General features: G+C 46.9%; 1 protein-coding gene across 1 annotated transcript in view; it reads right to left on the reverse strand.

Moving 5' to 3' along the window:
* Window positions 1-20,639, reverse strand: part of LOC102943481 (NACHT, LRR and PYD domains-containing protein 3) — a 509,145-nt gene that overhangs the window by 213,450 nt on the left and 275,056 nt on the right. The window contains exon 13 of the mRNA XM_043549314.1: window positions 8,746-8,919. Coding sequence (XP_043405249.1) covers window positions 8,746-8,919 — 174 coding nt within the window. The remainder of the gene's footprint in view (window positions 1-8,745; window positions 8,920-20,639) is intronic.

Below are 20,639 nucleotides of genomic sequence, written 5' to 3' on the forward strand. Positions count from 1 at the left end.
CTAGGCCCCAACCTCCTGCTCCAGCCCTGATCCCCTTCCCACCCTCCAAAACCCTCGATCCTTGTCTGACGCACCCTCCTGTACCCCAAACTCTTTATCCACAGCCCCGCCCCAAGGCCCGCACCCTCAGCAGAGCCCTCGCCACCCCTGCACCCCAATCCCCTGAAACAGCCCTGATCCCCCTCCCACATTCCAAACCCATCAGTCCCAGCCTGGAGCACCCTCCTGCACCCCAAAACCCTCATCCCCAGACTCATCCCAGAGTCTCCACCCACAGCCAGAGCTCTCACCCCTCTGCACCCCTCCCGCACTCTGAACCCCTCAGCCCCAGCCTGGAGCCTCCTCCTGTACCCGAGAGCCCACATCCACAGCCTGAGCCTTCACTGCCTCTCGCATCCCAACCCACTGACTCAGTGTGGAACCCCCTCCTGCACTCTAAACCCCTCATCCCTAGCCCCACCCCAGAGTCTGCACCCCAGCCAGACCCCTCAGCCCCTCCTGCACCCCAGCCCTCTGAGCCAGCCCGGTGAAAATGAGCAAGTGAGTGAGGGTGGGGAGAACAAGCAACGTAGGGGGATGGAGTGAGCGGGGGCATGGCCTCAGAGGAGGGGTGGAGAATGGGAATGGCCTCAGAGGAGCGGGGGCAGGGGGCGGGGGAAGAGCATTCAGTTTTGTGTGAGTAGAAATTTGGCCACCCTAGCTATAGAGGAGGGAAATGTAACCAGCCAAACTCTTGAGTATGCAGCACTCTGGCCAGTACTTACGAATGCAGCCGGCCTTACAAGCTACCTCCAGGGCAGTTCAGTGATCATGCAGAGGCAGGCAGTCTCACAGAGCTCTGCTACATTCACTGTCTAACTGATCTGCATTGCTTAACATAAGCCTTGCTCAACACAACAACCAGTTCCAACGGGCTCCCCAACTGGTATCATCCAGTCTCCCACTGCTGAGCAACTTAATCAAGAAGCTACTGAATAACTGCATCCAACGTCACCCGTCCATTGGCAATAGCCAGCTGGGTTTTAGGCGTGGACATAGAATAGAAATGGCACTGCTGAGGCTGAGAGTGCTTCGCTTCCAGCTCTCACCTGTTTCATCCTAGGTTTTGTGATGTACTTTGTTGCAGAGCAGCACAAAAATTTCAGCATTTCATCAATTGATCTCTCATGTCGCTGGGGCTAGAGCCACTAGGTTTTTATTCTCTGTATTACAGTGGTGTCTGCAGAGCAACCAAGCACAGGACGCCATTGTGCTTGGAGTTGTACAGAGTAGTAGCTAGTCCCTCCCCTGAAGAGTTTACAATGTAATTAGACAAGACAGACAATGCAGGGGACAGAGATAGAACACACAAGTAGAACAAATGGCACAATTGTTTGTAAGTGTCACTTTGTTTATTATTTTGAGGTGGGGGGACATTTTTTTTTTTAAATTCTGGGTGGGGTTTCTTAGGAGGGGATTGGCTTAATAGAAAGACTGGAAAAAGGCTAATGTCGTGCTCATCTTTAAAAAAGGGAAGAAGGAGGATCCTGGGAACTACAGGCCAGTCAGCCTCACCTCAGTCCCTGGAAAAATCATGGAGCAGGTCCTCAAGGAATCAATTCTGAAGCACTTAGAGGAGAGGAAAGTGATCAGGAATAGTCAGCATGGATTCACAAAGGGCAAGTCATGCCTGACTAATGTAATTACCTTCTATGACGAGATAACTGGTTCTGTGGATGAAGGGAAAGCAGTGGACGTGTTGTTCCTTGACTTTAGCAAAGCTTTTGACACTGTCTGCCACAGTATTCTTGCCAGCAAGTTAAAGAAGTATGGGCTGGATGAATGGACTATAAGGCGGATAGAAAGCTGGCTAGATTGTCGGGCTCAACGGGTAGTGATCAATGGCTCCATGTCTAGTTGGCAGCCGATATCAAGTGGAGTGCCCCAAGGGTTGGTCCTGGGGCCGGTTTTGTTCAATATCTTCATAAATGATCTGGAGGATGGTGTGGATTGCACCCTCAGCAAGTTTGCAGATGAAACTAAACTGGGAGGAGAGGTAGATATGCTGGAGGGGAGGGATAGGATACAGAGGGATCTAGACAAATTGGAGGATTGGGCCAAAAGAAATCTGATGAGGTTCAACAAGGACAAGTGCAGAGTCCTGCACTTAGGACGGAAGAATCCCATGCACTGCTACAGACTAGGGACCGAATGGCTCGGCAGCAGTTCTGCAGAAAAGGACCTAGGGGTTACAGTGGACGAGAAGCTGGATATGAGTCAACAGAGTGCCCTTGTTGCCAAGAAGGCCAATGGCATTTTGGGATGTATAAGTAGGGGCATTGCCAGCAGATCGAGGGACGTGATCGTTCCCCTCTATTCGACACTGGTGAGGCCTCATCTGGAGTATTGTGTCCAGTTTTGCGCCCCACACTGGAACACATGAGTTATGAGGAGAGGCTGAGGGAACTGGGGATGTTTAGTCTACAGAAGAGAAGAATGAGGGGGGATTTGATAGCTGCTTTCAAGTACCTGAAAGGGGGTTCCAAAGAGGATGGCTCTAGACTGTTCTCAGTGGTAGCAGATGACAGAACAAGGAGTAATGGTCTCAAGTTGCAGTGGGGGAGATTTAGGTTGGATATTAGGAAAAACTTTTTCACTAGGAGGGTGGTGAAACACTGGAATGCGTTACCTAGGGAGGTGGTGGAATCTCCTTCCTTAGAAGTTTTTAAGGTCAGGCTTGACAAAGCCCTGGCTGGGATGATTTAATTGGGGATTGGTCCTGCTTTGAGCAGGGGGTTGGACTAGATGACTCCCTGAGGTCCCTTCCAACCCTGATATTCTATGATTCTATGATTCTGTGAAAGTAAGAGGAAGAGAAAGGGGACAAAGAAGGGAGGGAGGGAAAGAACGAGGGGTGTATTATGGGCATTAGAGTTAATTTGTTTCTGCAGATTTGTTTTTCTTTAGCCAAAGAAACAAAAAGAGGAGGGCCATAATACTGGCTAAACACATGCCCTATCAGATTAAAGACCAATTGAAGGAAAGGGAGGAACAGTTTATTTTCTCAAAGGGCATAACAGCTGGGTTATGAATAACAGTGGGCTCAGTGGACATTTAAATGTTGACAGACTGATGATTTGTCTGCCAGACTTAAAGGAAAGAAACATTTTAACACATTTTTGAAAATTGTCTGGGCTCAGAAATCCCTAAGCCTGCCTTTGCAGCCACTGCAGTGCTCAAGGATCTCTGTCTCTCAGGGCTCCTTCTCAGGGTCAAGCTCCCCACTGCTACTCTCATCTTCTGATCACTTTCTCATGGCTTACGTCCCCTGCTGGCTATAACACACACAGACACAGCTGCCATCAAACAAATCTCCTACCCCCTGCATTTGCAACCAGACTTTAGAAAAAGTGCTCAGGCTGCATGGCATAGCTCCTCATCTGCCTTTCCATGTGGCCTGTTGTTTCAAGAGGTGGTTGCTATTGTTTCTGCTATCGCTATACAAAAGGATATTTAATTGGTCCTCCTATTTAGCCTGAATGAAGGCTGGTTGGCAGACCCATCAGCTTTAACCTGTCCTGTGACTGAGGGCAGGCATTAACACCTTCCAGCGTAACAACATACATAACATAACATTCCACCAGTGTTCTAATAGTGTTTCAAGTTCACTGAGAGACAATTATGATTTAAATCTTATGATGCCTTTTTGTAGGGAAATTATTACACTTCCCCTCGTATGGAAGGTTTTCTTAGAAGGTCAAAAGTGAGTAGATGAAAGAAAATGATATTTCATGGACCAGCAGTGCACAGCAATCCTAAACTGCTCTTCCATGGCCACAGAAGGATTCTCTCTGTACAGAAGCCTCTGATGGCACCTCTACCCAATATTGCTTCCTTCACCATGCCCCTATCCCCACATGCCAGCAAAGGGACAGTGGCCAGGGGGATGGGGTGTAGCTGGAGCATCCCTAAACTCTGGCACTCTCCAGCTTCTGTGGGCCAAAAACTATGATTAAAGGACAAGCATATGGAGGTTCTCTTGACCAACCCATGTTGTATCTGGTGGTGAACAGTGAGAACCAGGGAGCCAATAACTGGTAAAATGGGCCTAAAATTGTGGAAGACTCTCGGGAAAAGGGCCTAATTTGGTAGCTCAATGACCAGAGTGTTCGGCTTCCAGTCAGAGTTGGTGAAACAAGATCCACTCAGGCAAATATTTTATAATGTAAGCTAAAAAATCCCACTTCGCACAGATTTAAATCTTTGTTTTTAGTCTTGACTCCAAAGTGGTAATGTAAACTAGCCAACCACCCTGCAGAAATAAGCCTCTGGTCACGTTCTGCTTTTGCCTCAAACTTGACATTGCAAGTAAGTAGGGCGGAGAAAAATCAGTAGTTTATAAAAAAAAGTTTTCCTTAAGTCAGCTTTCATTTAAATCCGAGTAGTATAAAAAATTAAATAGGTTTATATTTAAAAAGAAAAATGTATTTAAAATTAAATTTGAAATGAAGACATCCTATGTTAAGGCCTAAATTTACTATAATCTACGCACATTATTTACATTAAATTAAAAAACAAGATCAAAGCAGTATGTTTGATGCTGATGTTTTAACAGAAAGTGAAACCACTGAACTGGTGTAAGTCACTGGCTAAGCATCTGGAAACCCTGGGAACGCTGGCTCTAGCTGAGGCTTGGCTTCAGGCTCTGCCATAGGGAGCCTCCCAGCCCTAAGAACTGCAATTTGAGCAGGGCTTCAGCTTCTGACTGCAACAGAGCTGGGAGCCTTGAAGTTTTGGCTTCTGAGTTCCAAGTCTCCTGGCTGAGTCGTTGCCCCCAGGGCTTCTAGCAGACTGATGGGTAGCTGGGAGCCTAAAAGACCTGGGAGCCCTGGCTGAGCTGGGAGACACGGCGCTTGGTTGCCCAGACTTAATTTCTTTTACAGATTTTGAAACAAAATGTTTTGATTATTTAAAAAACGGTTCTTTCATTTTTTTTCCATTCCAGGGGAAAAATTCAAAATTTTTACTTTTCATTCTGAAAATGGAAATTTTTTTCCAAAATGTGCTGCAAAATGGAAACTCTGACTTTCAACCTGGTCTACGTTTTACTTTTGTGGTCTGCCTCAGAGAGTTCAAGGAGCAAGTTACTGTTACAAAACACTGGTACCCTAACACAGGACTAGGCGAGCCAGTGAGACATAGAATATCAGGGTTGGAAGGGACCCCAGGAGGTCATCTAGTCCAACCCCCTGCTCAAAGCAGGACCAATCCCCAGACAGATTTTTATCCCAGTTCCCTAAATGGCCCCCTCAAGGACTGAACTCACAACCCTGGTTTAGCAGGCCAATGCTCAAACCACTGAAGAGAATGTCGAGAGTGACAACGTGTAGCTGGCAGTCTGATGACATCAGTGTCCATCGGTCTCTGCTGAGGCTGCTTCTCTGTCTGCTCCTACTGGCTGGGAGTCATCTCTGGTCCTGGGCTTGGTTCTGGAGTTTCATGGAGGTTTAAGACCATGGCATTAAATTGGCAACAGAAGCTGACTGGCAGCCAATGGAGGGACTGGAGCACTGAGCTCATGTGGTCATAGTGGTATAAAGCACAAAAGAGGTGGAGAGTTCTCTTCTATCAGCTGGAACATATGCAGCGTTAGACTGAGCGTTAGGTGCAGTGAATTACAGTGATCCGGTCTGGAGTGCAGAAGTAGATTGAACTATTTGGCTAAGTCCTTGTCTTGGCAGAAAGTGTGAAGTTTCTGAGCAAACTGGTGATTCCTATTCAAACTCTGTCACAGGTCGTACTTCTAGATCACCCGTTGGTGAATTCTAGTCCTGGGTGACATATTCAGTGCTTTCTAACTTGTCAATAACCATGCTGTGCTATCTTGGGTGCATATTTTTGAAGCACAACTTGTATATGAGGTGAACATGCTGTAACATTAATTGCTTCCCAGAAGGAGTGTATGTATGCCTCCTTTTCACATTGTCTGCTTTGTCCCTTATTAATAAATTAAGTTAAGCTGGATTATTTGGTCTCTTAAATACATTTAATATTGAACCACAAGTGTTGCGAAGCAATTGGCTAGACCTCAGTGAATATTGTTAGACTGAACAAGTCACTATGCCTGTGGGGGAGATAAGTACCACATTCAGGTGGCAGCCGTTCCTTCTTTAAGCAACAATGACTCATGCAAGCACCTCTCTCTGATGCTCCACAAACTCAGTTGGTTTCCCATTCCCTGCCAGACTGAATTCAAAGTCCTCGTACTAATTGTCAAGGCCCTAAATAGGGTATGATCTAACGTGTACACTAGAGAAGTCCACATTGCAACTTGCATCAGTGTGACTGAACTGGAAGCTGCAATGATGCAGTGCATCCACACTAGCCATTTTATCTTGGCTGCATACAATGAACTATGTTCACTGCGAGTGAACTCTCTAAATGCTACAGGGCCCGGGGGTTGTTGCACCTACCCTGCATTTCCTCGCGCTGCTTCCTGGAGCAGGTGCATAATGTCTACGACTTATAGTGTCTGTCTGCACATAGTCACTCTTTTCAGTTTGCTGCATTGCCTCCTTTAAATAGTTTGGTCCTACACAAGGCTCTGCATATGTGTTCTGAGAAGCAACACCCTGCACTTGCAGATGCCATGACAGAGGGTCAGCAGCTCCTACTGCCTCTCCCCCCACCGCAACACAGGTGCTGAGCCTGAAGGCCCAGAGTGGATCATGAACAGCACCAGCAGCTTTGGGTGCTCAGGGCAGTGAGGAGCTGGATTTTTTTTCTTTTAATTTATTTCTTCATTCATGTTTGTTAGGTTTTTAGACAGAGTTTACTTGTTTGTTTAAATTTTGTTATTTTTTCAAATGTTTTGTTTGTTTAGTAGCTAAACTCAGTTCCTCTCTATCCTGTTTTCCTATAGGAGCTAGAGATATGAGTGCTCTGGGCCCAAAGGAAGAATATCCTTGGGGGTTCTCCACACAGCCCAGAGTATGCTCACCAGAGTTCTTCCCCACCTGCTATAGTGGAGTCCCTTGGGGCTGGAAGGATGGGAGCAATCAATGGGTGATGGACAACCATGGAAAAGAGGATTTAGTTGGGGTGGAGGAGTCCAGAGGGTAGGTGTCATCCAGATGTTAATTTGTTAACTAATTACCCTGCTCTGTTTTCTCTTTAGCACATCTCAGGAGAGTGGAAATTGATGTGAATGCTGTCAACATGCAGTGATTATGCATTGTGGGGTGTCTGTGTTTATGCACATAAATCAGGGGTTACTCAGCACGGCCATGGTGTAGCATTTTATGTTTTTGCACAAGAATTCCCAATGCACTAAACAATTTTATTTAAGTTGAGACATGTTTGAAGTTTGAATGTTATAACATTGTATTTTTCAATCATTGTGTCTTTGTAAATCATAGAGGTGGGTGTTTGAGGCCAGGCCTAGCAGAGACCACTGAGTCTCCCCTCAGCTGCTGTTGGGCTGGTATATGAGTGGCACAGCTTGCTGAAAAATAGAAACAATTCTCTTTGGAATATTTTGCTTAATACATCATCCATTTTTTAATTAAAATTATGAATTTTTGTAATTAACTCCAATGAGCGGCTTGGCAGGTGACAGAATGAGCTTCATAGAGTTTAAGGCCACAAGAGACCATTAGCTCATCTAGTCTGGCCGCCTGCACATCACAGGCCATTACATTTCCACTAAAGTCCCCTGAGTTGAATCCTGTTATTCTGAGTTATCAAAGGGCTCGTGGAAGGATGGGCAGGGACAATGTGGAACTCCACTGGGAGAAGACTCATTCCACAACTGCAGCTGCTTTGCCAGTGCTTGTGCTAGAACAGAGCAGAGGGACGTGTTGGTAAAAAATATATGATTGAATTTTTCTGAGCAGGTTAAACGCCAGAGGTGATGGGATCCCTTGTGCACTGATGTACGCACATTTTTTGTGTGGTTGTGCAGTGTTACAGGCACGGTATGGAGTAGTGCTGTTGCTGCCAACGCCGACAGCCTGTAGCAGAGTCTCACAGGGACAATCCCACTGGAGAAGCCCAGGTTCACACTCCAGGGCATTGGAGCAGAGTGTTCTCAACAGGTAGAACTCAGCTGTAGAAGGCCTTCTGAGAGGGCATCAGATTGAGCCCTGTCCTGGCCATGGTCAGAGCAAAATGCAAGATCACCTCATTGCTAAAGCCCTTGCCAGGAACAACACCAGGGTCAGCATGAGATGGAGATGGTGAAATAAGAGGAAAGATAAAGAATAAGAGAAAAGAAAATTGCACTGGTGTGACACAGAGCAGCCCTGGCAAAGGGTCCCCTGTTCTTTGCAAACAGCTCTCACCTCAGACTTGACAAACTCAATACACCAAAGACGTCTTATAGGCTATTTACTCGTCAAGTATAACATGTAACGTATCTACAGAACCCTGTGTTGTCTACCCTTGCCACATCCCAGAACATTCAATGGAAAAGCATCAAAGACCATGGAAAATGATCAAAACCACTTGGAGATGAAAAGGAACATCACAGCAGGCAGGGGATCACCTGAAATGCTGCTGATGCCAAGGAGCTGACACCCAGCTACTACTAGTCAGACTCCCTCTAGCTGTAGGCTGGGGAGTAACGAGGTGACTCTCAGTCCCCAAGAAACATCAGAGTGGAGCAGAGAGAAAAAAAATATTTTCATCCCCACCATCTCTCACTGTGTCAAGCACGTTACACAGAGGACACCTGTAAATACGCAGAGGAGGCCAAACGTTACTTACCGCAGAATCTGCAGTTTGCAGTTCGGGTGTTTCAGTCCCTCACACAGCAGCTGCACTCCGACATCTCCCAGAGAATAATGAGCACCCAGGTTCAGCTCTGTCAGGCTCTGGCTGGTTCTGAAAACAACGGCGAGATCCGCGCAGCCAGCGTCTGTGACACCGCAACTCCACATTCTGCAGGAGAGAGAAACACAGAGAAGGGGGATCACAGTGTGAAGGGGGCTCGTCACAGCTGTTCTGACAGGCGGCCCCGCCCACCAGCCCCCTGCCTGACCAATCCATGCGCAGAATGAACTAAAATCTCTGCTCCAGCACCTGTCCGAACACCCACCCTATTGCAATGAGGAACCAGTGTGAGGTTGGACTTCCTGCCTGAGCCCCACCCCTTACACTTGACTCTTGACCAATCAGGACTGTGAATGGACCAGAAACCTCAATCCTTAAACCTCTGCCATTGACCAATAAAGATTAGGGTTCTGTGTGAGACTTCCTCACTAAGCACCATCCCTCACCTTTTCCACTGACCAACCAGAATTTAAGGGGCAGCCGTCTGGCCACCCTAAGTCCCACCTACCCAGCTCTCAACCAATCAGATTGGACTTGGCACTGATCAGCCCCACGATGGTGCAACCCAATCAGAGCAGGCCGATTGCTACAGGGAGGCTGTAGGGGGAGCCCCCTCCCCAGGCACCTGGGCCAAGCTCAGAGCAGGCGGAGCTGGGAGATCCTGACCCTCCATGAACCTGGCACTAGCTCGGCTGGTACCCTACAGGACACAGACGTCCCCTGTCTCTGTCTCTGCCCCCAGCCTGTCAGCTCCCAGCTCTGATCATTAGGCCCAGCACTGGCAGCATCACACCCACCTTCCACTGAGACCAGGGATCAAAGGCTGGGGGCGATTGGAAGACAAAGAGGAGAACTAGGGGGATCCCCAAAGTTTGGGGAAGAAAAGCCCTTGAGAAGAGGGTCACCATGTGACCATGTTGGCAGGGCCTGTTCCAGTAACACTGATGGGGTTATTGCAACTGAAATTTTCTTCTGGTTTCTGCGTCCCTTCCTGCAGAGTTTGGGCTCCTGGGGGAGCTGCCAGCCCAGCAGAGTGTGGAACTATGATAGCAGCCTGGCTATGACCATGTGCATCTCAGTGACCAGCCCCAGTATGACTGTCACATACTGACGCTCCGCCATCCTCCCTCCCTCCAGGGCTCACAGGGAACCCTCTGCATTCCCGACAGCTGCCAAATCTTGCACACGTGTAGAGACACCCCACCCACTGCAACTGTCACCTGCACAACTTCCTCCATGACTACAGTTGCCTTGAAAATATGATCGCTCCGCCAAATGGGGAGGGAAGTCCCAATCTTTGAGAGAGAAAAAGAGCCCTGCATTTGTATGAGGGAGAGAAGCCCCCACTCCCTGGGGGTCCCCCATCTTCAGTCAGGGTTGGTAGAGCCCCAGAGATATTTTGGAGGCAGAAAGAGAGGCACCCCCAATGCGATGAGAGACTCTAAGTTTGTGTTCAACAATGAAAGAAAAAAACTCATTGGTGTATGTGGGAAACTACGGAGATAAGTGCTAGTGGGGAGAGGTGAGGACAGGGTTTTCTTGATGAAGCATCAGAGAAGAGCTCCACAAGATTTAAAGATTTAAAGGTAAGAAAGGAGGGAAGACAAATGAGAAATTGAGGAGCAAAAGACCCCAAAGTGGTTAGACAACACATGAAGGGAAAGAAGGACCCAACTGGGATAAAAAAGGAGAGATGCCCCGTAAATGAGGAGTGGTGTTGGGGGTAAGCTTTGAGAAGGAGGTAGCTGTGCCAACAGTAGAAGAGTTTATTCTTTGCCCTGGGTGCTGATTAGAGTCCATTCTGGAGGCAGAGTTTCTCTTTGGGAATTTGATGCTGGGCTCAGATCTCTGGAAGAGGAACCTCTGCTGTGTGACCCTCTCATTCCAAAAGAGGTGAATAAATGTAAATATCTCAAGTTTCACTTAGAGTTTACGTAGACTCCCTATCACTGATTTCTCCTCTGATCTGCAAGGTGCTGGACACCTGCCACCACTTGGTAGAAGGTAATGCTGGTGTCAGAGCAGGACACTGGTGCTAGAAGAAGGCACAACAGTACACACAGACAGACCCTGCCCAGTCTCAAATGGAGAATTAAGACCCATAAGAGATTGAATGACCTGCCCAAGGTCACACAGACAGTCTGAGATTTGATCCAGCAATTTAATTACACAACCATCCTTTCTTAGTCTCTCGTGTTTCTCAGTTTCAGAAGGGCCCCCATATTTTTTAACCAACATGACCTCTTTTCCCCCCTTTTTTTCTCATGGTTGAGGCTCTTAAGGAAGAGCTACTTACCAATCAGGTATTGAGCATTAGAACCTGAGCAAATGATGAGGCTTCTCACTGTGAAACCTATTGTGATTTGCTAAAGTGTGTTGGAAGAATTCAAAAAGATCTAACTACTGACCAGACCAGACCCAAGCAAACATTTGAAGAGTTGTTGGAAGGGGAAACAAAAATTCAAAGTGGGTTCCCTAGAAGTGAAGGAACTCTCATGTGTGCAGGGAGGAAGGTTGGACTGGCTCAGATCTTTTTGAAATGTCATGTGCCATTTCCAGTATTTTACAAATTTGCTATACATTTCATAGAATCAGAATATCAGGGTTGGAAGGGAACTCAGGAGGTCATCTAGTCTAACCCCCTGCTCAAAGCAGGACCAATCCCTAATTTTTGCCCCAGATCCCCAATGGCTTCCTCAAGGGATTGAACTCACAACCCTGGGGTTAGCAGGCCAATGCTCAAACCACTGAGCTATCCCTCCCCACCAATTTCAAGGGCAAAATTGTGTTCTATCAAAGTTACGAGAACATTCATTGTTTTCATCTGAAATTATGTACTAGGATGGCTTGCAAAAAGGGCCACAACTCATAAAAAACAATGTTTAATCTTCACCAAAAGTGGCAGAAATCTTCTAAATGTGAGTGATAATGCAACTATGTACTGAAAATTGTACTGTCTTTGAAAGTTCAGGAAATACTTAGACTCAGGTGTATGCATTTTCCCATACTTTTTTTCCTTACGTTAAACCAAAAGTCTGTAATCATACAACAATATGAGCTTGTACCCATGAAATGGAAAAAAGTCGTCATTTGTAGACTGGACTGATTTGAGAACGGTTTTTCTGTTTGCAATTTTTATGAAGATATGAAGACAAGAAGACTCCTAACCCCCATTTATAAAATGTTTTTGTTATTACCTCTTCAGCTCTGTGGCCATCAGGGATAACATGACCCCCTACTTCTCAGAATTCTGCCCCTTGGGAAAAGAGGAATCCTAGAAACAGTAGAGGAAATCTAACCCTCCACTTACAACTCTGATCCTTAAATTTGTAGGCTAACGAAGGAGAGTAAGAGCACTTAGAACACCCACAAACAACTGTTGTCACCACTAGTGTTCCCTCTAATTTTCCCCACTCATGTGCAGAATGAATCTTACACCTCCATGTTGGTGCACAGAACAAAATTAATGGGATGGGGCAGAGGGGTTTGGAGTGTGGGAGGGGGCTCAGGGCTGGGCAGAGGGTTGGGTTAGGTCAGCTCTTCAGCTGATTACATCTGCTGTCATATTGCATAAGAAGAGATGTGGTTTCTCAGGTAGCCATCACACATTCCATTTAAGGTTTTATAGATGAAAATGGGACCTCTACATTTTGCAGAAAACCAATAGGAAGCCAGTGCAGACAATACAGCACAAATGTATCAATGTACCACTTTATAAATAGGCATCTGCAGTCTACCCTAGCTGAAGTTTCTGAATTGTCTTGTATGATCCCAAACAGTGCACACTGCAGTAATTCAATACCAACGTGACGAAGACGTCCAGAATTGTGGTAAGGTCTGCAAATGAAAGGAAAGGTTGGAAGCTTCTTGACATTTGCAGAATGGGAAAAAATAAAGGCCCACACTCTTGACCAGATACAGGGATCGTCCCTGACACTGACAAATTAATACAGGGCCATGGGCAAATTAATACAAGGCTATTGGCAAATTAATTCAAGCTCCTTAGTGGTATTTAAAATCAGAACTTGGATAAAAGGCAATGTAGTATGTGCCATTCTTACCCACTGGGCAGATGGAAAGATATCCCAATGGCTGCAAGCTTCACTACCCAGTTTCTCTGCTCCATCTCTTCTCACCTGTTTTAACTTCCCCTTCTGTGATTTAGAAACAATGGAGAGCACTGGGAGCTGGATCTCATACCCTTAAGATTTCCTAGAGGCTGGAAATATTGTAATATATCAAAAAAGTTAAAATGAAGGTAATGAAGAGTGCTAAGGGGAAGCAGTCAGTCTGGTTCAGAGGCCCATAGTGTTGGCTTCTTTTCTAGATCTGTTTTCACAGCTCATGAGACTCTCTAGATGTGTTTAAAACATGAAAAACAAATCCTCTGCCAGCAGCCTTGCTTTCATTATGAGCAACTTGTCACAACAAACAAGTGTCCGTCAAGCATGCTGCCCTGGGGCCGGGGCTAGAGGACTCCCCCAGCCCTCTCCCTGCTGGCAACACAGAGCTCCAGGGTAAGGGGCCCCTCTCTCCTGGCCGGCGGCACAGAGGTCCGGGGGAGGTGACGCAAACAGCTCCTTGGCAGAATTTCCTATTTAGGTTGCACTGAGCATGCTCACAGGAACTGAGGCAGCTCAGTAACATTGCTGCTCTTTTTGCCATTACATCGACAGCATGGAGCTCCAGTGCCAGGCTTGCAATAGACCTGCACACCCCAACTTGCTCTCCTCCCCATTTCATGCGCACCCCCTACCACTCTCTTCTCCAGGCCATTGCTGCACGGCTTAGCGGGAACTTCGATTACCACATGCTATTGATAGGTTGAGAAGGTGACCTGGTCAAGCTATCAATAGCAGGTGGTGACTGAAGACTGGGCCATTAACTGTCCTGTTGGTGGCACCATGCAGAGGGGCTGGCAGGCTCCCTACTAGTCTCCATGCCGCGCAGCTCCCGGGAAGCAGCTGGCATGTTCCCACTCCGGCTCCTACATGTAGGTGATGCCATGGAGCTCCGCACGCTACACCTGCCCCAAGCGCTGCCCTGCCACTCCCATTGGCTGGGAACTGCAGCCAATAGGAGCTGCGGGGCACGGTGCCTGTGGATGGGCAGCGTGGAGAGCCACCTGGCCATGTCTCCGTGTAGGAGGCGGAAAGGGGATGTGCCACTGCTTCCAAAAGCTGCTTGATGTAAGCTCCACCCAGAGCCTGAACCCCTGACCCCCTCCCAGGACCCAACCTCCTGCCCCAGCCCTGATCCCCCTCCCACCCTCCAAAACCCTCAATCCCAGTCCGGTGCACACCCCTGTACCCCAAACCCTTCATCCCCTGACCCAGCCCAGAGCCTGCACCCCCAGCCAGAGTGCTCACCCCCTCCCACACCCCAACCCCCTGAGCCAGCCTGGTGAAAATAAGCCAGTGAGAGTGGGGAGATCAAGCAATAGAGGGGGGGGGAATGGAGTGAGCATGGGGTGGAGCCTCGGAGAGGGGGTGGGGCAGGGGCGGGACCACAGGTGCGGGGTGGGGCTTCAGAGGAGGGGCTTTGGAGGAAAGTCAGAGCAGAGGCAGTGCAAGGATGTTTGGGTTTGAGCGAGCAGAAAGTTGGCAACCCTATGCAGCAGGCAGTCTGATAACATCAGTGTCCATTGGTCCATGCTGAGGCTACTTCTATGTCTGTACCTATGGGTTGGGAGGTCTCTCTGGGCCCAGGGCTTGCTCCTCCTGGGAATTTCATAGAGGATTAAGACCGTGGCATTAAAGTGACAGAAGAGCTCCTGGGGAGCCAGTTTTGGGGAGCGGAGCATTGACTTGATGTGGTCATAGTGACATAAACCATGGAAGAAGTGGACAGTTCTTGTATTATCGGGAACATAGGCATTCTTTTTACATTCAACTTGAGATGCAGTTAAATAGAGCAATCCAGTCTGGAGAGGAAAAGAGGATTTAACAAAATGGCTATGTCCTCGTCTAGGTAGAATGTATGAAGTTTCTGAGCAAACTGGAAATTCCTAATTAAACTATGATTTACTTTTAAAATCAGAATTATACAATGAGAGACTTGAAGTTAGGAAAAAAAATGACACTCTGATAGCTTGGAATAGCATGATCCTAATCTCAGACACAAAAGAAGACATTACGGAGGTAGAAACTAATAATAAACTACTGAAAAAAAATCCTAACAAATGGTGAAACCATGAAAAGGAGAATAAGACAAGAAGAGATGAAAGACACTAGAGATCCTGTTGGTATCCAGGAGGTGAGCGGGCTTCTGCCCGCCCACTACTAAAGGACCTCCCCCCAGCCTAAGGGGAGGATCCAAAAGTCCGGGATTCCAAATAAGTTCGGGGGACAACTAATGAGATAACAGGAATGGGAGTGAGGTCACAGGGCTAAATGAAGGGAACCTGATGGGGACACCGAGCAGAGAACCCCGGACAGTGCCCACTGCTCCTCGAAGGCGTCCAGGGAGCCAGCGGACACCGCCCAGAGGAAATCTGCCCGGTTGCGTGAATGGACCGAGGAACAGAAATAGGCCCCATAGTCGAAGGAAACCCCATCAGCCAACTTCCTCTCCCTGGTTTTGTAGATGGCCAATTTGGCCAGGGCTAGGAGGAGGCTGACAAGGAAGTCCCGCGACTTTGTTGGGCCATGGATAGGGAGTGCATATATGAACAGGTGAGGGGAAAATTGCAACCAAAATCATAATAAAATATCTAGGAGGAGACAGAATAGGGGCTGGAACCTGGCGCACTCCACGTACACGTGCGCCAGGGTCTCCCTTATGCCGCAAAAGGGGCAGGTGTCCCGGAGGGGAGTGAACCTCGCCAAGTACACGCCCGTGCTCATGGCTCCATGAAGGAGCCGCCAGCTGATGTCCCCAGCGGGCCTCGGGACCAGGGTGGAATATAGGCTGGCCCACCAGGGCTCCTCACAGAGGCGGCAATAGGTCCCACCACTTCGTGTCAGCGCTGGACGTGAGGCTGAGAAAGTGAAGGGTGTGGAGCATGAGCATGTATAGATGTTTCCTTGGCGTGGTCTGGAAATGAACGGGCTGCAAGTCGTGCAGCCGGCTCACAGAGAAGGGGTGGGAGGGCCAGTTGGGTCCACGGGGCAGGGGCCTGATGAAAAGGTCTGGAGGGCCTGGGGTGGAGGGTGGGTGGGGCATGCCCTCTCGTAGGACCCGGTCGAGGTAGGCCCGAGTAGCGGGCGGTAAAGCAGCCCTCACCTCCTGAAGTACGTGCCAGGGAGTACGAGGTCTGGAGATCCCCATGTGCCGAGCGAGCGTCAGGTGATCCAGCCAGTCTCCCGGGTCATAGTCCAGGAGGTCTCCGACTCTGGTGACTTCTGCCAGAACCAACCTCTGGTGCACCGAGGGGGCTCTGCCACCTGCACACGTAGCTGGGGATTGTGTAGCAGGGGCTCCACGAGGCCGCCACGGACCTGGTCACCAAGAACAGTTTCCAGGTCTGGGTGAAAGGCACAGAGAATGTACTGGCAGTGGCAGAAGTGAAACAGGACATGAGAACCCAGACACCTGAGCAGTAATCTAAAGATTAACCAGAAGGGAATCACTGGAAGTCATCTAGAACAAGCAGATGAGCAGTAACTATCTCAACACTGTAAAGCAAATAGTATGAAGTTGGTTTAATTGGAGTGGGCAAAACTCTGTGGTAGCTGTGTTCTGTATCAAAAAATAGAGAAAATAAAGGATATGAAGGGGGAGCATATAAGGGGATCTCAGAGATGGAGGAGACTAGAGAAAAGAGAGAGGAAATCAGAGGGGACCTCTGGGGTTCTGTGTAAATTCTCCCCCGGTAATTCAAATGATCAGATGGTAATTTATCCCTGAGGGTGAGGGTTGAGGTCCCATATATGAAGGATGTACTTTCCTTGGATTGTTTCCCTTTCAGTGCAAGTGTTATAGGGAGAGTACAGGGCCTTAGGAAAACACTTTTATTTGAGGACAGATTTATATCATATTTTGGTATTTTATTTTTGGATTTAAATGAAGGGGAATGCAGGAAAACATAAATGGGATAGGTGTGGAAGTCTACAAACTGAAATCATGCCATATCAAGGCACACCATTTTAATACCATTTAATTAGAAATGGGAGAGACATTTACCACAACAAAATTCAACACTTCAGACAGCCTCTCTGCAGACAATCCTCAATTATAAATGAGAGGTAAGAACTAGATGGATTGCAATCTTTAGTGAACAGAAAAGGAAAAAACTAAACAAAAACAACCTCCCACCGCCCAAAACTGTGCCAAGGTTACCTGTGTCCACATCTTGCAAACTATTGTAATAATCTTTGTCCAAAATATGCCTTGTGAGGTATCATTTGAGAACTCATGATTTGCTGGTTATTATTGTCCTGGTAAAATTTGTGTGGCAACATCACGTGTGAAGTTATAAGATTCCACTGTATGGTGTTACCAACACATGTTCCAAACTGAGGTTGGCAAACAGATCAGCCTCAAACAAAGAAGTGTGTACTCTGTGCAATTTATATTCAGGAAAGAGTTATCAAGCAGGAAGGGGAATTAAAGGAGGGTTAAACAGGAGAGGGAAAAGCAGCAGGGCACAGCCTTCCCCATAGACTTTTTGTCTCCTGAATCCCAGCTGGAAATGCTTCTCTAAGGGGAGACAGGACTATAAAAGAAGTGGCAGACACTCCAGGGATACACCTCTCTCTCTCTGCCCACTGAATTCATGGCACCTGAAAGACAAAGGGAGCAGCACTGGACTGGTGGAGGGGTTCTGACCAAAGAATTTGGTCAGTAATCTTCTGAAGCATGTGGTGGGAATCTTTGCTTTCAATCTAATGTCACTTGTTAAATTGGCATTAGTAAATATTTTATCTTTATTTTTCTTGTAACCATTTTTGACATTTAAGCCTCATTACTTGTACTCAGTTAAAATCTATCTCTTTGTAGTTAATAAACTGGTTTTATTGTTTTATCTAATCCAGTGTGTTTAAATTGTAGTGTTTGAAATAGTAAACTGGCATTTTATTTCTGTGAAAGAAATGACGGACTTTATATAATTTGTACTCTACAAAAGAGGGCTGGGCAGTATAGAACATATGTTTTGGGGGGGGAAATCTGAGACTGGGAGTGTGTTGGGGTCACTCTGCAATAGAACCAAGGCTGGTGAGAAGAAGAGGTGCGGCTGGCAGGCTGCAGTTACACAGAGACACTCAGGGTGTGGCTTGCATGCTGGAAGGTGGATTGCTAATGATCCAGGTGAGAGCTACTTCAGCAAGGCATTGTAAGGCACCAAAGGTTGCAGGGTAGGGGTGATACAGCTGCTCATAAGTCTGGATGACATAATGGTATGTCACATACACACACACACTTTTTTAAATCTTCAGAAAACTAAATTATTATTATTATCAATAGTTCTGCCCTTTAAAACAACATCATGAATGTCAAAGGAATGGGCAGAAATCAAAGAAAAAAACAAAACGAAAAAGTCCCTACTTCCAGAACATTCTATTTCAGGAGACTGATTTTCAAGGTGTGGAGGGGTATATTATGGGCATTAGAGGTAATTTGTTTCTTCGGATTTGTTTTTCTTTAGCCAAAGAAACAAAAAGAGGAGGAGCAATAATACTGGCTAAACACATGTCCTAACAGATTAAAGATTAATTGAAGGGAAAGGAGGAAGAGTTTATTTTCTCAAAGGGCACAACAGCTGGATTATGAATAACAGTGGGCTCAGAGGAGATTGAAATGTTGACAACCTGATGATTTATCTGCCAGACATAAAGAAAAGAAACATTTAAACACATTTTAGAAAAATGTCTGGCTCAAAAATCCCCAAGCCTGCCTTTGCAGCCACTGCAGTGCTCAAGGATCTCTGTCTCTCAGGGCTCCTTCTCGGGGTCAAGCTCCCCACGGCTTCTCTCATCTTCTGATCACCTTCTCATGGCTTACATCCCCTGCTGGATGTAACACACATAGACACAGCTGCCACCAAACAGATCTCCTACCCCTGAATTTGCAATCAGACTTCAGAAAAACTGCTCAGGCTGCATGGCTAAGCTTCTCATCTGCCTTTCCATGTGGCCTATTGTTTCAAGAGGTGGTTCCTATTGTTTCTCCTGTCACTATACAAAAGGATATTTAATTGGTCCTCCTATTTAGCCTGAAAGAAGGCTGGTTGGCAGACCAATCAGAATTTTAAGTTCACTGAGAGGCATTTATAACTTTAAATCTTATTACGCCTTTTTGTTGGGAAGTTGTTACACTTCCCCTCGTATGGAAGGTTTTCTTAGAAGGTCAAAAGTGAGTAGAAGAAAGAAAATAATATTTGATGGACCATCAGTGCACAGCAATCTTAAACTGCTCTTCCATGGCCACAGAAGAATTCTCTCTGTACAGAAGCCTCTGATGGCACCTCTACCCAATACTGCTTCCTTCACCATGCCCCTATCCCCACATGCCAGCATAGGGACAGTGGCCAGGGGGATGGGGTGTAGCTGGAGCACCCCTAAACTCTGGCACTCTCCAGCTTCTGGAGGAGAGCCTTTGGGCCAGAGGCAGCCAGTAAATAATAGAGCAAAAACTGCACCTCTCCGCCTAAAGGCCAGGAATCCAAAGTTCAACCCACACCCGTATTTTACAGACATGAAACATGACTGACCATGTTTGGTCAACACCAAAGGTACCCTGTATTCTAAATAAACCCAGCTCTGCACCAGAGCTCAGCAGCTTTATGTTAACTTCCAAGATCTTGGTTTCTCACAGGAGAGTTGCTTCAAGTGCCATCACCCGTAGTTAAAGTCTTAGAATCCATATAAGAGCCATTTTTTTAAAAGTGTGAAGTTACATTACAACCCCGCTGCCACCTACTTCTGCAACCGGGTTAGGAGTTTATCTTAGTTTTGTCTCTACTTGAAAATTTTTTACTAGTTGTACAGCTTATGTAGTGAACAAAAACAAAGAAAAAAAATCCTCTCATACAAGTCAAACAATGATCCATATTTTTATTTCAGAAGCTATTCATATTTCTTATTTTTCGTCACTCCTCCTGCCTGGAATGGTCTCAGTGATTTTTTTTAAAACAAAGTTCTTCATTTATTTATTTATTTTTCATTCTGTGTTTGTAATATTTATTGCAGATTCCTTGCTTGGATACTTTATCTTCAGTGGTAGCCTGTACGCCTGGTCCCAGAGATGGACACTACAGGCTCTGTGCTTACATTTCTCAGTATACAGACTCACACTGTGTGGAGGTATAGACGACAATAAACCTGGTTTACAGTTTAATAAGGATCACCTTCTACTGGCCCTGCAAGCAGTCCCACACCTTAGTTTCCCTCTTGGATACTGAAATAAACTCAATACAACTCTTGGAGTATGTAAATAGCCTTTCCTCAAAGTTGATTTATTACCACAGGTCCTACTACCATAAAAACCAGAATCTCCCCAGCTCAGTCCAAACAATCCATTTGTCCCAACCGTCAAACACCAAGTACCGGTCTAGAGTCCCTCACCACACCTCATCCCAGCCCCTCTAGCTGGGTTGATTCTTTGCCCTGTTTCTTTCCCAGGTATGGTTCCAGGTCTCATCTGGAGATATCAGTGGTTTCACCCCACCATCATTCCCCAGCCTTCAGCCCTCTCTGGTTGCAGCTCTCCAGCTCAGAGAGCCAGCAGACCTCTCCCTCTGCTGCTGTCCACCTTCAGCCCTCGCCAGCCATGGCTCTTTGGCCTCGGGAAGTTTGCAGATGACCCCGGGCCCAACTGCCTTCCTGCCTTCAGCTTTCACCAGCCTGCTCTGGCTCCACTGCTCAACCAGGGAACGCTTTCCATTCCCC

The sequence above is a fragment of the Chelonia mydas genome, chromosome 6 (genome assembly GCF_015237465.2).
Source record: "Chelonia mydas isolate rCheMyd1 chromosome 6, rCheMyd1.pri.v2, whole genome shotgun sequence".
NCBI classification, from domain to species: Eukaryota; Metazoa; Chordata; order Testudines; family Cheloniidae; genus Chelonia; species Chelonia mydas.